Raw genomic sequence first — 16,185 nt, 5'->3', positions numbered from 1 at the left:
AATAAGAAACCACCTCCAGCTTGAGGGAACTGATAAACACAGTCTAAATGCTGGCCTACTGAAAACTGGATCACACTGGAATAAAGACTTGTGGCCCCCTAAGGAGCATTTCTGGGAACAGCACAGAGTATTAATTGTAAGCTTTTGCAATAAGTCAGCAGATGTTTCTAAATATTACTAAGGACCATCATGAAGAAGCTGGCGACTTAACCACAGTCACATACGATGAGATCCTTCCCTCAACTCAAGGGTTATAAACTCAACTTTTTTTATTATTATTATTTATTGATTTCCAACATCTACTTTACTGATTTCCACGCAAATTGAACGTGACAACATAATTCTTGGGAGGACAGCCTAAAACTTACACAACTTAAACCCAAAATAAACACCACAACCAAAAGAGAGCAGGCTATTACAGCACATGAAAAGAAATGAACAAACCCAAGTGGGACTGTGAAAAACATTTTTTTATTTATTTCATCAACTCAAAACCTCTTCATACCATTTTAGCACACAATCCCTTCCAACTTGGGTTTTAAGTTCCTTTTTCACACAAAGTGGTCGCATGTCCTTGTATTTAGATGTTGATAGTTGTTGGTAAGTGCCGTTGATGCTCACTTGAAGATCTTGCCCTGGTTAAAAGGTTTGCCTACGTGCTTGAATTCACCCTCCCATGCAAAGTACTCCTTCACCATAGTCTTGCATTCCTCGCTTTCCACATCCAGTTTGCGCCAGTTATAGGACTCGTAGTCGATCTGCCAGTCCTCAGAGAGCTGAAATGGGGATGGGGGATGCAAAAGAATTCAAAGTTAGCCATATTTCTCACAGAAACAGTCTAAAAAGACCACCACTTAAAATGTACACAAGTGGATCCATCAAAACATGCAAAAACAGCTAGGAATTCGAGGGTGACAGGTCAGAAATAAAGAAATCTAGAAACTCAAAGCTGAAGTGACTTACAGGGAAAGCTAGCTCCTGGCCTCTGAAGACCCAGATGCCAGAGATGGAACTTGCGTTGTTTGTGCCAAAGAGGATTACGCTAGCGAAAGCATTCTTGCGCAGTTTGTCGAGTCGCTGGAACATTCCTGAAACAGAAAAGTATCATGTGTGAGGGCACAATCATGAGTCTTCACCCATCAATAAAATAATCAATTCCCCCCCTCATTCTCATTCCATTTTATGATATGCAACACTTAAATACAATTTTACAATGTTTTAATTTTGGTTATCAGCTCATTTTCAGGAGGTGACGGCAGGGCATAAATCGAGTAGCCACTCCCATATCTGTCACGTATGTTGAAATATACTTTGTAGATACCTTGTAGTAGGATTACATTACTCCAGCACTAAGTAAGTAAAACTTATCCTGTCCAAATAGGACTGGACAGAGTTAAATTCAAGCTTCAACTTTTGGACTCAAAACAAGAATGAAATTATAGTCAGGATGACCTGCTCTTACCTGTGATAAGATTACAGCTCATGAAGGTCATGGCCAGTTCATCAGGGAAGCGGTACTCGCCATACCAAATAGAGTAGCCTTCGCGGTCCAGGTTTTCCCAGAAGTAAGGGAGCGCCACAGACAGTGTGTCCTCGTTAGAGTACTTTCTCTTGAACTCGTCCAAAATAAAGGAACTAGCGGTACACAAAAAAAAAAAACCAACAAAAAAAAAAAAAAAACCAACAACTGCATTATACATACATGTTAAAAAAAAAACTAAAAAGCACAAAGCTTAATTAGGGAAAACTTGACTTAAACCCAATCCCATTTATCATTTGTTCCCCCTAGCCCTTGCTTTCAAGGGACACCCATTCCGTTGAAATTGAGTTATAGGGGCCTTTACTTAAATTTAGGGTGAATTTATGTGATTTTCTCTTATTGTCCACCCCTAATTCCTCAATGACTGGGATTTGGACATCTTGTTTTTCCTTTTCCTGTTTCACCTTCAATTTAGCAGCATCCATAACTGTTGCTGCACCATTTAAGGTGGAACAGAAAATGTATTTAGCAACATTGCAATCTTGCCATAATTCTGATAAGCCACTATTTAGAATGTGCCTCCAGAAACCTCAGTCTGGAGGACCATGCAGCTCTAACACTTCACACTCCACCCCTCTATTTCACCAAGAATTGAGTCACCCTACCACTAGGTGTGAACAAACAACAGAGGGGTAGGGTTAGATGGAAGGGGCAAATGAAACTGGGCCTTACTCTTAAGTATAAAGAATACTCATTACAAACCTCTTTGGAAGGTGAGCAAACGGGTCCTTGGTTTTGGGCTCAGAAGCCAGAGCAGCCTCACACTCATCCATCTCCTCGGCAGCAGGAGCGGGTTTCTTCTCCTCCTTTTTCTTCTCTTTTTTCTCCTGCTGTTGCTGTGGCTTACCAGCATCCTTGCCACCTTTCTCCTTCTTGGCAGGTGCCTCCTTCTTGGGCTGGCTCTCAGCAAACTTCTTGGCTGCAAAAAGAGCAGTGAGACCTCATGTCAAAACAAGACCACTAACTGATACAAATTATCTTCTGGGAAACACCATTCCTGTATGTCTACACAAGCTGAACAAAGACAAATCCAATCAAAAAGCCCTTAAAAAAGGCCAGAAGAATGAGTCTTAATGTTCAAGAATGAAAAAGACTTTAGTTTATTAACCACCATGCTAAATGAAGGTTTGTGCATCTAATGTAAACCAAGAAAATGTTAGCATCTTTATTTCTACATACTAAAATCAAAAGGGTAACAAACAAATGCCTGCTAAAGCGGAAAGCAGTCATGTGGCTTACAAAAGGTCAACCGTGACAAACAGACCAATTTAAACGGCACCCAGACACCAATAAACCAAGAAATCTTATAAACTATTGTAACTGAGCGCATTAAATCTGGATTTCAATCACAACAGTTTACATAGATATGTATGCAAGTAAAGCATACAGCAGCTAGATGAATTCCATGGCTGCTTTACTTTTGAGGACAGTCTACACAGGCAGCATTGAGTCTTACTGCAAAAGTTTGGGGGTCCCTGGTCATCTGAAATTTAGACAACCATACATTAGAAGACTTTGAAGACCATTTTTTATTATTATGTAAAAACTGAAAATTATGGAGTGTAACCATTTGTAAGTAGTTTCTAGATTATTTCCAGTATGCTCTTGGTGGACATTTACAGGACGGTAAGTAAAGTAAAATAGGGCTGCAACGATTAGTCAATATAATCAACAATGTCCATTATTTAAATTTGTTGACTACTAATTTTATTGTCAACTAATCGTTCATTTGTAACAGTTACGCATCTCATTTATCTGAGACCTTCACATAAGATTGTAAATTCTGTCAGATAAGGCAGGGTTCATATACGACTAATTCGTCAGATTGTTTTAGCCCTCAAACACAATTTGACTTCTAATAGTGAATAGTGAACTGTGGTTCAAACACTGAAAGACCAATCAGCAACAGAGGGTCACAAAGATCATACATGACTAAGCTGGCTCTAAATGAACAGATGTTTGCCTTAAATTAGAATCTTAAACAGTGGGCATCAGAGGGTGGGGAAAAAAAAAGGCTTAAAATAGTGTGCAGTGAACGGTCAAAAGAAGCAAATATGTTATGAAACAACTAATTAAATGCAAAAAAAAATGTTTCGTTTAATTGAACTAGCCACAGTCCAGTTAGTCGTGATAACGTTGTGGGGGGAAAAAAAGTAAGAAGCAATATTATACCATCAAGGTCAATGTATGCCACAGATTAAATGATGACTACCTAATTTCAAAAAGGAATGAACCTTTAAATTATTAGATTGAGAGATGGGTGGTTAGGTATTTTTAGCAACTGATACTGCCTTTAAAACAATTGCAGTTTATTTTAGACCAAGTGACTGACCAAATATCACCTTTATGTAAACAAAACACAGTAAACAACGAAGATGGTCGCCTAAAAAGATTGGACATTAATGTAATTGTCAGACATCAGCACAGGCCTGCATGAGCAAGAACGGCTGATGTAAGGACACTCCCCTCTTACCATCAAACTGAGCCATCTTCTCACACAGCTTGACCTCCCCAAGAATAGCCTTGAACTGAGGTTGGTTGATGCAGGTCACAAACCAGCGATTGACGTTGGGGTAGGGCTGGCGGAAAGCAGGCTCCAGAACCTAAAAGAAACAAGCAAGGTCATTATCATAACTGTGGCACTACAGAACAGGAACTCTATTCAGCTTTATTACTATATGTATTTATATCACAGCATGGAAAAACATGGAACGTGATATGCATCAGCAAGGCTGTGGAGGAGCAAGCCATCCAGACATAGCTTTCAAACACACAATCTTAATTACATTAACACATTTAACACTCAGGTCTTGAGCCTATATTAACTATACAAAATCACATTCATACTTGTCTTCTTTTTGGTGAAATCAAGGGATTTTAAAGTTGGATACAAATTATGCATACATACTCCTTTTACAGATGTAGCAATGACTGCACTCATACTTATTAGAATGTAAGCTTTAATGAAAATATAGCTTATCTAAACCAAGAGCCTGAACTTCATAAAACTGTACTTAGTCCATAAAGAAGCAATTTCTATCTAAACATACGCATTTTAGTTCATTTAAAGCACACATTTAACAAATTGTTCTGGTTGATTGAAAGTCTAAGATTCTGTAGTTTGTTTCTTTTATTTAAAAATATATCTTACTCAAATAACTGTTGCACAATTATTCTTACAAGCCTGTACTTTGGTTGGGAATAAAAAAATAAATAAATAAATCTTCAAACCTACCCCCAACCAGCCTATACATGTTCTACTCACAAAAACATTTTTATAGCCAACACAGCCAGACTCTACTTGCTTTACAGAACCATGACAAAGCACATTTAAAATTGCTTTCCTACAAAGGGTTCTTTTAAGCGATGCTAAAGAAGATCCACTTATCTATAAAGAACAATGTTTGTAAAAATGAAGTGTAAAGAAGCTCTGAAAAGGTGTAACACCTTTCACTTGATGTAGTTTCTACTCACATTGCCATGTTATAAAATACTTCATACTGAAATCAAACCATATTATGAATTTGCTCAAAATAACCTTTTGTTGCTTCTACAGATCAAAATAAATTTAGACCAATATTTAAAAACAATATTGATTTTGTATGATTGCAAAACACCACACCAGGGGTGGGCGATATGGACCTAAAATAATCACAATATTTCATGGTATCCGAAACGCCACGATACAAATCATGCACTCCTAATATCTCCATATATCCAGGATTAAAGTAAAATAAGTGATACTGGACAGATATAATCCGTCTCTAGTAGATATAGTAGATGGGAATAAATGAGAACAGTGTGAATTTTTCTTTTGCTAAAAACAAAAAAGTAGTACCCTGATGTGTTAATTAGGGGTTGGTGATATGGTACGATATTTCAGGGCATAATATTCACAATATTCAAAAATGTTGGTGCTATTGTGTATGATACGATATGGCACACCTCTACACCATGCTATGTCCCACAGCATGTAAATCACAAATAAAAAGCCATCTGTGTGTTTTACGTAAACATGTCGAAATAACAAAATAATGCAATTTCTGATTCACATTTTTCCAAACCAACAAAGTGCCCAAATCTGATCTTTTAGGTCTATGGGACATTTAGTCTGACACATTCAGTGTAAATATCCAGATCAGAAGACATTCAACTTTTACCGTACGGTGTTCTAGTACGTAGGAAATAAGAAAAAAAAAAAAAAAAAAAAAAAGAAGTGAGCGAGGTTTTGGTGTTTGGATATATAGTTTGGAGTGATTCCTCTGTTCAACCTAACTTAAACTAAAAATGTATATATATGGCAATCAGTTTTTAAAAGTAATGTCTAAATACAGCCACAGGACAGATAAATATATAATTAAGATGCCCAAGATGCAAATAAAAATGGCCAATAGTTGGTACAGTTCAATGACCTCTTTTACACACAAAAGCTTGGCATATTCCCTTTTTTTCTGAATTAGAAGGTTCTGCATCCTGTTACTTTCAATGATTAATAGACAGATAGAAAATGTTCCAAAATTATCTACATGCGTTTTCACTGAAAGTTATGAAGCCTTTTCCTTCTCCTGTAAAGATTTTGGAAAAGACATTTGTGCATCAAAAGGTTCACAGATGGTTCTGAAAGGGAGCTCTACTTTTAATTTAGATTAAGTAATCATTAAACTCACCTGCTTGTAGAGCCACAGCAGAGAGCAGGCCACAGCGATATCAGCCAGGCTGACTCTCTCGCCAACCAAGAAAGTACGAGTATTTAAGTGCTGATTCAGGACAGTGAGCACACGCTTCACCTCCTCCTTGGCCTGCTCTGTGGCCTGGAGAGACAAAAGAAAAAATGTAATATAAAACAAACTCAAAAGAAAAGATAGTACCGCAACATGGGACTGTCAAACCTACTGACCTGTTTGTTGAACTGCATGATGCCCAAGGTTGGGAAGACCCAAGCGCTAGCTGGAGGGATGATTTCAGAATCAGCAAAGCTGACCCACTGCAGAACCTGGGCACTGGCTTGAGGAGTGCTGCCACGGAGGGCATCATTGCTCACTGCAAGTAAACACAAAAATAAAAAAAGCATATTCAGTCACAGCAAGTTTGCAGTACCAAAGTATTTTCACACCTGAAAATCCAGACCAGAGTCTTTACAAAGCTTTGCGAATTTCTGTTTCCCTGCCAAAATTCTGTTTGCAGGCATGTGTCATGCAGAAGAATGAGCAGAACAGAATATCCTCAGATAACATATTTATATTTATTTGTGTACAAATAAGAGTTAAATCTACAGTTGCAGCAGATATAACAATCCCCAGTTTATACGTTTACATCCATACGGCAGTGTATCGTGCCTGCAAGTAAAAAAAAAAAAAAAAAGTCTGATTTCAGTTTTTTTTTTTTTTTTTTAACTCGGATTTGTTTTAAGGCTAAGGACAACTTGCATCAACATCCTGCAATTGTGCCAAAAATGTGTACCGCCTAAAAAAAAAATTCACACTGCAGATAAACTGGACCATGGCTCAGTAGATCCAGACAGAATTTTGCAGCCCCTATTGCATCTGCTTTTTTGGTTTGAACCAAACTAAAGAGCCCATTCCAAACAAGGCAAGTGTAAAAGCACCACTGCACTAGTGAAATACTCATAACTGTCCACAAAAGAGATGCTTACAGTAGTGAGCAATGGCGTTGCTCTCGAACAGACAGAAGCCATCATCACCCTGGTAAGCTGGAACCTAAAAAGGAGACAAGAACGAACATCAGTGAAGAAAATGAGAACTCATTTGCACAGAGGATGAGCCAATGAAATGTAAAGAGTATTTACCAACCTTGCCCAAGGGAAAATTGTTGAGGAAGGCAGGGGAGCGGTTCGTCTGCCCAAAGGTGAAGGCAGGGGGGGAACTCGCCACCTTCAGACGAGCCCCGCTGTACTGGGCTGCAATTTGAGCCTTGTAGGCCCTCCAGTTCTCTGCGTATGTGTAGAGAGTCTATGGAGAGATAAAAAAATAAATAAAAAAAAAAGGATTTTAGTTTAGTAAAATTAGTGTCTGTTTCTTAAAAAAAAAAACACTTGATATAAATCCTGCTTGCAATCCTCATCTGCGATGCAATAATAATGCTAATCTATCTAAAAGAGCGGTTACAGAAAAATAACTATTCTACTCCATCAAGGCCTCAATCGTGCAAATCATGATGCAGCATTTTCCAGTAAGGTCAATACAATATACAGCTCTGGTAAAAAATAAGATACCACTTCAGTTTTTGGATCAGTGTTTGCTATTTATAGGAATATGTTTGAGTACATTGTTGCTTTATTCTATAAACTACGAACAACATTTCTTCCAAATTCAAAAAAATATATACTGTCATTTAGAGCACTTATTTGCAGAAAAAGAGAAATGTCTGAAATATCAAAAAAGATGCAGAGCTTTCAGACCTCAAATAATGCATAGAAAACAAGCTCATACACATACAGTTGTAAGAGTGAAATACAGTTGTAAGAGTGAAATAACACTGTTTTTTAATTCACATTTTTAATCTTGGCATGGTCTCCTCCACTAGTCTTGCACACTGCTTTTGGTTAAAAATTCAGTTTTGCTTGGTTTGATGGCTTGTGATCATCCATCTTCCTCTTGATTATATTCCAGAGCTTTTCAATTTGTTAAAATCAACGAAACGCATCATGTTTAAGTGGTCCCTTATTTATTACCAGAGCTGTATTAGAACTGTTAGTTGCTGAGAATTATCAGTTTCAGACATTTAGCTTATGCCAACAATGGCAAAGACTAGTCAATTTGTGCCACAAAAAGAACCACATAAATGAGAAATTAGTTTAATAATGAATAATGTAATACAATGAAACAGCACAGCTACACAGCATCCTGATAGCACATACATAACATGTTTATTCAGAATTGATTCAACCATGGTTTAAAACAATAATTTATAATTTGATCAACTATTTAAGGTGTGAAAATGCTAAATAAAGGGGACCTATAGCTTAGCTAGCTTAGTATATATGGGGGAGATGAGCTAGTGGATGATGACTGGGTGAACCCCCTGTTTTAACCAGCCTAACTTACCGGTACCTACATAACGCTAGTCAGCCTCCGAACAGCTGCCTCTACTGAAACACAGACACTTCACCTACAAATTATCAGCATAAACAGTTTTTATTAGACCTAAACGGCTCTGAAACGGTGTTATGCCGCTAAACGCAGCCGGCACGCGGCTCCGCTGCACCGGAACATAAAACGTGGCACAGCTGAGCGGCTCATTGCTGCTCCCACTTTCTCCCAGCTGCTCATTCAAAATACAGGCTGAAGCTGCGGGAGAAATAACGCTTTATAACGTAAATAAACAGCCTTGAGGCTCCAATACAGCCCAGAGAAGCTGACCGGTTACGAATCAACAGGCTAGCGCCGAGGATGGCTAAGATTCAAGCAGGATTGCAGGCAGAGACGCGGCGTGACGCTAAAAACAGCTTTCCTTCCATCTTACTCACCCCTGCCGCCATCTTTAGGACGAGAGAAAGAAGGAGCGGAGGCGCGCGCTGCTGTCGTATACCGGGGGCACGTCGCAGAAATACTGCGACACGCAGCTCGAGCGGAGGGGTGTGTTCAGGTACAGCCACTGCACCAGCCTTTAGCTAGCCTGTATTTATTCTTTATTTACTAATAAGAGAAATAATAGATGCATATATTAGATATATAACTCAAAATGTTTATTTAGCCTGTGTTCAGTCTTTATTTATTAATAAAAGAGAAACAGTAGGTGCATATACAGCTCCGGAAAAAAAATAAGAGACAACTTCAGTTTCTGAATCCGTTTCTCTGATTTTGCTATTTATAGGTTTATGTTTAAGTTAAATCAACATTTTTTGTTTTATTCTAAAAATTAAAGACAACATTTTCCCCAAATTCCAAATAAAATATTGTCATTTAGAGCCTATATTTGCAGAAAATGAGAAATGGCTTCAATAAAAAAGATGCAGAGCTTTCAGACCTTAAATAATGCAAAGAAAACAAGTTCATATTCATAAAGTTCATATTTATAGAGTTCAGAAATCTATATTTGTTGTAAATTTAATTACAGTTTTCAGGCATATTGGCATGTTCTCCTCCTCCAGTCTTACACACTGCTTTTGGATAACCTTATGCCACTCCTGGTGCAAAAATTCAAGCAGTTCAGTTTGGTTTGATGGCTTGTGGTGATTCATCTTCCTCTTAATTATATTCCACATGTTTTCAATTTGGTAAAATCAAAGAAAATCATAATTTCAAGTGGTCCCTTATTTTTTTCCCAGAGCTGTATTAGATATAAATGCAAAAAGATTATTTAGCCTTGGTTAAGTTTATTTATTAATAAAGAGGAAACAATCGGTGCATATATTAGATATATAAATACACGTTTATTTAGCTTGTGCTCAGTCTTACTAATAAAAAAGAAACAACAGGTACATATATAAGATATATTACTAACTATAAACTTTAGTGGACGTCAATGTAAAATCATTTATTTCAGGTCATTTTGGAGAATCTATTTAATAGTTAGACACACACTGTAAGGGACAATGTGTGTCAATTATGTTAGTAAACTAAAATTGCCAAAAAAGGAGTTGACGTTATGGTATCATCAATATAATGAAAGAACGGCATTAACAAAAAGCAATTATACTTCATTAATAAGGATGTGCAATAATCATATGATACGCGTTTACTTTTTCTGACATCATAGTATTGACTGTATGAAACAGTCATATTTTTTTTTTTTTACAAACAGTATTGTGTGTTGAATTACATGCTGAGAATTCCCACTTACAGCCAGTGAGTTAGCATGAGCACAGACTTTCAATGTCCCAAAAAGAACCAAATAAATAAGAATTAAGTTTAATAATGATGAAACTACATGTTTTACAATATTATACAGTATATGATTCAATCCCAATATATTTATGCACTGCTCCACATGACCCCCACCTCCTTCTGCCTTATCATAAAAAATGCCAATAGCTGATGGCTGCAAATCCCTTAAAACCACATAAATCAACTCAATACATAATTGTTCTCTTTCCCACATTTGCTTTAGCCTGGTTGTTACAGCTTTGCTACTGCCATGTGTGTACACAATGTTTCTGTTGATGCAGATTCATGATTGGCCACATTGGCACTTAAGTATGAAAGAGGAAGAGGACACACACACACACACACAGTGAAATACACAAAAAAATACCAAACACATTACTTTTTCTTGAGATTTTCTTTTTATAAAAAAAAAATATATACAGTTTTCCCTGGTAATTCTGAGTAAAGCTGGCTGGATCAAACTGGTTTAATGTCTTTGGCTGGGACACAAAGTTCTTAATCTGGTTTGATCAGATTTTTTTTTTGTGTGACATTATATAGACACTACCAATGATTAAAAAACGCACATAAATTGAACATTCATTTCTGTGTAACATTGGAGATACCAATTGTGTAAAATATGGCCAAAGCAAATACACAGGGAAGGAATACTCTTATAACTCTCATGAGCAAATTAATAAACAAAAAAGTACAATTTAGCATAGACTACTGTGGGGAAAAAATAAATCACAGGAACATTTGTATTCTAGATTCTACACTGTATATTGAACTATGTACAAAAAAATGTCCGAGAATGTAAAAGTCCTCTGGATTATTTCAGAGATCATTCAGCTCACAAGACCTGTAAAGAAAACAACAAAACGTTTCAGAAACAAAAACAAAACAATTTGTTATTTTTTAGTAGATGATGTTCTGTCTTCAAATAATGCAACGTAATAGTATCACTACAGTTTCTTCTATTTTTATTGTATTATAATTTAAACAGAAAGAACTTATAGTTGTTCTGTATAAGCCCCTCTGGTGTAGTTACAGAACACTTACCCAGGTAATCATCCATGAGGGAGCCAATGGCAAACTAGGAAAAAATGGTAATACAGTAAAAATATGATAATTGGACACATCATAAGAAAGCAGAGTTTTTGCTGTGTTTTAATACAACTATGGTGTGCCATGAAATGCATATGTTACACAACAATCCACACGTAACCATACACTTACAATATCGTTCTTGTCCACTCGAGTACCCACAATCTTCAATCGGATTTCATCATCTTGTTGGATAACAATATCCTAAGGAGGCAAAGACATAAATAATTCAACTGTTGTAACAAAATCATTGATTACAGTGTATTAAAACAAACAAAAAATCACCTATCACCTTACCTCATCCACTGTCTTGTAGCAGGGGGGATTAGAGTTTGGGTCAAATTCCATTTCTGAGGGTATAGACTAAACAACAAAGGATCAAAAGTGTGTTAGCTTTTTATGTAAGCTGTACTCAGCAATGAAATCCACACCGCTTTCAAAATTAGATGCAGATATACTTTACTAAAAAAAGTATCTATATAACTATCTAAATAAACAACATCTAGTCTTTATACTGAGTATAATGTCTGTGTGACAAATTATATTGATGGTAATATGGATCAACTTACATGGCGTGAAATAAAACAAGACATTGGCCCGATTTCTGTAAACAATCCAACCTGTAAAGAGAAGGCAAATAATTCTAAACAATTAAAACACTTACGAAACTATACAATATAGCACAAAATGAAAAGAAAACAAACTCACACAAGTGTAAACACTTAGTGAGAAAAAAAATCATGACTGGGAGACATGCTGAATCCGTACCTTGTTAACCTGAGTGACAACAGCATCCACCACTTCCCCTTTGAAGGGCCGGAATACGATGGCCTTGTATTTGACAGGGTACAGCACAAACCCTCGTCCTGGCTGTATAACACCTGCCCCTATGTTATCAATTGTGGTCACTGCGATGACAAACCCATACCTTAGAGAAACAAGAAACAAACCGAAGAATGTCAGCTTAATAGCGTAGACATTTTAAATATTATATTAAATGTGGTGCAAAGCTCTGCAGTGGGACTTACTTTCCTGTACATGTGCCTTCCACCTCTGTGAAGAGCTTCTGTTTGACTGTGTTCAAGAGGTTTGGACCGAAGTATCGAGGATGAAGAAGGATTTCATGTTCCAGAGAAATCTACAATAAAATAAAATATATAATATATACAGATATGGTCAGAAATGAAGAAACCACTTCAAAATTATCAGTCATGATTCTCTGATTTTACTATTTAGGCTATAGGTATGTTTGAGTAAAATTAACAGTTGCTTTAAACTACTTACAAAATTTTTCCCAATTTTCAAATGAAAATATTGTCAAGATGTGTGAAAGCTGTGATGAAAATCAAGATTATTCGGCCAAATATTGATTTCTGAAATCGTCCCAAGTTAAAACATTAGTATTGTTGTTTCAAAATGAACATGTACTTGTTTACTTTGCATTATTTGAGTTCTAAAAGCACTTTTGTATCTTGACCATTTCTCATTTTCTGCAAATAAATGCTCTAAATGACGATTTTATTTGGAATTCGGAAGTAGTGTTGTCACTAGTTTACAGAATAAAAAAAAAACACATGTTAACTGTACGTAAGCATATACCTATAAATAGTTAAAAGAGAGAAACTGATCATTATGTAGCTACCTGTAGGGTGGGTATTATTTTGCACATAAAACAATATTCTAGCTAGCTACCAAAGCTGAATACCATCTTACACACTCAGGTAATTCTCAGCCATTAAAAAGACTAGGTAATTTGCCCTTTACTATTAAAGTGGCCTTTACTACTCTGTGGCTAACTTGTTGAATTCTTAAAACTACCAGATCATAAGTGACTTGCTAAGCTATTTAGCAAGGTATGTAAATGATAATTTACATAGGTAACGCTAGCTAGTAAGGTGGAAATGGCCACACAAATGTACAGTAAATTAAGTATTCTTATACACAGTCTTCCCCTTAACTGGATGTCAAAAAAAAAAACACAACAGAACACTTTAACTTACTTAGCTAGCTACTACCTGGCTACCCTACTGCCTAGCTTTAGCTAGCCAACTACATTCATGCAGCACACACTCATAAACACTGTCCAACAGCTATTAATCTAATTCATGGTCTAGCGGTTTATTTGAATTCTATATCAAAGTCCTAATAAACCCATCAGTAACTTACATGGTAAAACATCTCTGATCTGGATGTATTTAGTCTTGTATTATTAATAAACCGCGCTGAATGACTGGAACACGTCCTGCGCTTAAAGCGTTAGCGCCGCCGAACAAAGCTAACATCTGCCTCACATCCGGGTACCCCGATTTCAAAATAAGAGTCTGTGCTCAGAGTAAACAGCTATTTATAAACTCTAAACAGTATTTATATTATAGGTTATGTGAAAAAAAGGTAAATGGACACTAAATCATGGATGATATAATACACAAATTGTATACTTCATTTGTTCATTTATCTATAAAATAGCCTGCCCACATCCTACATAGGTTACTTTCCCCATTATACCTGAAAATGATTGCGCACCGCTAGAGGGAGACTCTTTAAAATACTGTTTAACTAATTGCTCTAGATATTTATTTAATTTACGAAAAAAGAAGCATTATAAAGTGTTTTTAATGCGCAAAGCCCATGCTCTTTTTACCACTGTATATTGTATACTCCAATCAATGAATGTTTCTCGTAATCAATGTTTTCGCTGTTATCCATTAAATCCATCTCGTTGATTTTTTTTTATTAAATATGCAACACATCCAGTTGTCTAAATTTGACTTTAAAAAAATGCTATTATTTATTTTTACATAAAATGTCCACAAGAGGTCAGCACATTTTAAAGAATTGATTAGGTCAAAACATCAAGAAAAACCTTCGACATTACTACCATAAAATATCCACCAGAGGTCAGTATAATTCAATACATTGATTCATTAAATAGAGCAAAAAAGGGAAAAGTCATAGTTTACGTTTGAGATCTAACGTTTGGGTTTTACATTATTCTTTTTTAAAGTTTATTTGTGTTTATGTTTTTTATTATTATTTATTTATTACAACTTAAGTACAGCGTCGACTTTTAATTTCATTTGCTATTCGTTTAAATTACAATGTAAAATACTATTACCCATCAAGCTGCCGGCGTCAGAGGGAGCACAATTGGCCCTGCTCCCTCTGGGTGGGTAGATGGCGCTCTCTCCCCACATCACTCCTAGGGTAATGTGTGCTGCACAGGGCGTCTGTGAGCTGATGTACCGGAGCCGAGCAGCTGTGCTTTCCTCCAAGCGCGCTGGCTGCTCGGCAATACTGCATCAGCAGCAGCTCGAAAAGAAGCGGTGGCTGGCTTCACATGTATCGGAGGAAGCATGTGTTAGTCTTCACCCTCCTGGAGTGTTGTGGCATTACTAGTGATAGGGGGAGTCCTAATGAGTGGGTTGGGTAATTGGCAGTGTAAATTGGGGAGAAAAATGGGAAAAATTAGAATTAAAATTAAAAAAACAAAAATACTATTACAATCTTTTTATTACTATTATCACTATTTTTTGTATTATTTTATGCGTACATTTTTTATTCTGCTAATATTTGAGCCCTTATTGCAGTGTTAGACCAGTAGGGGGCGGTGGAGATCGACACGAGTTTCATTTAAAGGGCCAGTACATGATAAACATGTAAGCATTGAGGTTTTATAAATGTATTTTTTCTTTATTTAGACCATATACATCATTTTATTGATTTTCCACACATAGGAATAAAACATTTCATTATTCAATTATGATCTAACCATCTAATTGTTTTTTTTTATATGATCTTTCCTTTATAGTTCACTATTTTATTTAGATGTATAATAAGATACTATGGTTGAGGTAGGTTTAATATATAAAATACTATAAACATGTTGAGTTATGGAAACACTGTAACACAGTAATTTGATGAAGAAGATCATCCCTTTATACTATATGTAAAATTATAAAGTGGAATTAAACAATTGAATACATACAGCAGTAACTATTGTAAAAATATGAAATGTGCAAACACATGCATATCAGTTGTAGTACTGTATAGGCCAGTCACAATCACTGTTTTATTAAGAATATTTGAATGTAACCCCAATATTTTTGCTGACCTCAGTAATGCCCATTATGTGTAAGATAATATTTTTTTTATTTTTCATTCAATATAAAATCAATAATTTTAATAATATTTTTTAACTATCAAAAAAAATGTTGGTCCATAATAGAGTGTAGCTGCATTCTTATGCTATGTTTATTTATTTATTTATAATTAACCAATATCAGTGGCATAACATGATTAAAATGACAATAATATTGTTTATCACAATTCTTCCTGGAAAAATATATCATTCAGCCTAGTTCTACCTAGTTCTACAACTTAGTTCAACCTAGTTCTACAACTTTACTGAGGTTTCCATATTTATCTGGCTTGTTATTGATACACATATGAACACTTTTTTCGGCTATTCATGATTTTCCAGGCCTTTCTTTAGTCCACAAGTTCATATGTATTTCAGAGCAGCAGACTCTTCTGAAAGAGTGTTTAAGCAGAGCTTCTCAGCAGCCTTGCTCTGCCCTTTACCCCAGACACTGCTCTATCTATACTGGGAGGTGCAGAAAGGCAATGACAAAGAGAAATTGCATGTGGCAGAGCACGAAAGAGGCCAAGAAAGAAGGAAAAGAAGGAGGAAGCATGTTTAATTTCTGCAGCCCC

General features: G+C 36.1%; 2 protein-coding genes across 2 annotated transcripts; both read right to left on the bottom strand.

Moving 5' to 3' along the window:
• Positions 1 to 452: 452 nt before the first annotated feature.
• Positions 453 to 9,124, bottom strand: eef1g (eukaryotic translation elongation factor 1 gamma). Its single transcript, XM_015605100.3, has 10 exons — positions 9,027 to 9,124; positions 7,351 to 7,509; positions 7,194 to 7,257; positions 6,438 to 6,580; positions 6,208 to 6,351; positions 4,014 to 4,143; positions 2,243 to 2,459; positions 1,463 to 1,635; positions 964 to 1,088; positions 453 to 776 (listed from the first exon to the last, which is right to left on the bottom strand). The coding sequence occupies exons 1-10, from the start codon at positions 9,036 to 9,038 to the stop codon at positions 618 to 620; spliced, it is 1,326 nt and encodes a 441-aa protein (XP_015460586.1). The 5' UTR covers positions 9,039 to 9,124; the 3' UTR covers positions 453 to 617.
• A 1,641-nt stretch (positions 9,125 to 10,765) lies between these two features.
• On the bottom strand, positions 10,766 to 13,787 carry polr2g (RNA polymerase II subunit G). The gene is made up of 8 exons (XM_007246459.4): positions 13,639 to 13,787; positions 12,501 to 12,610; positions 12,241 to 12,400; positions 12,042 to 12,092; positions 11,770 to 11,835; positions 11,605 to 11,676; positions 11,428 to 11,461; positions 10,766 to 11,227 (listed from the first exon to the last, which is right to left on the bottom strand). Exons 1-8 carry the CDS (start codon positions 13,648 to 13,650, stop codon positions 11,214 to 11,216), a joined length of 519 nt encoding a protein of 172 aa, XP_007246521.1. The 5' UTR covers positions 13,651 to 13,787; the 3' UTR covers positions 10,766 to 11,213.
• Positions 13,788 to 16,185: the final 2,398 nt, after the last annotated feature.

The sequence above is a fragment of the Astyanax mexicanus genome, chromosome 10 (genome assembly GCF_023375975.1).
Source record: "Astyanax mexicanus isolate ESR-SI-001 chromosome 10, AstMex3_surface, whole genome shotgun sequence".
In the NCBI taxonomy this organism is placed as follows: Eukaryota; Metazoa; Chordata; class Actinopteri; order Characiformes; family Acestrorhamphidae; genus Astyanax; species Astyanax mexicanus.
This window is presented reverse-complemented; position numbering and strand designations above follow the sequence as displayed.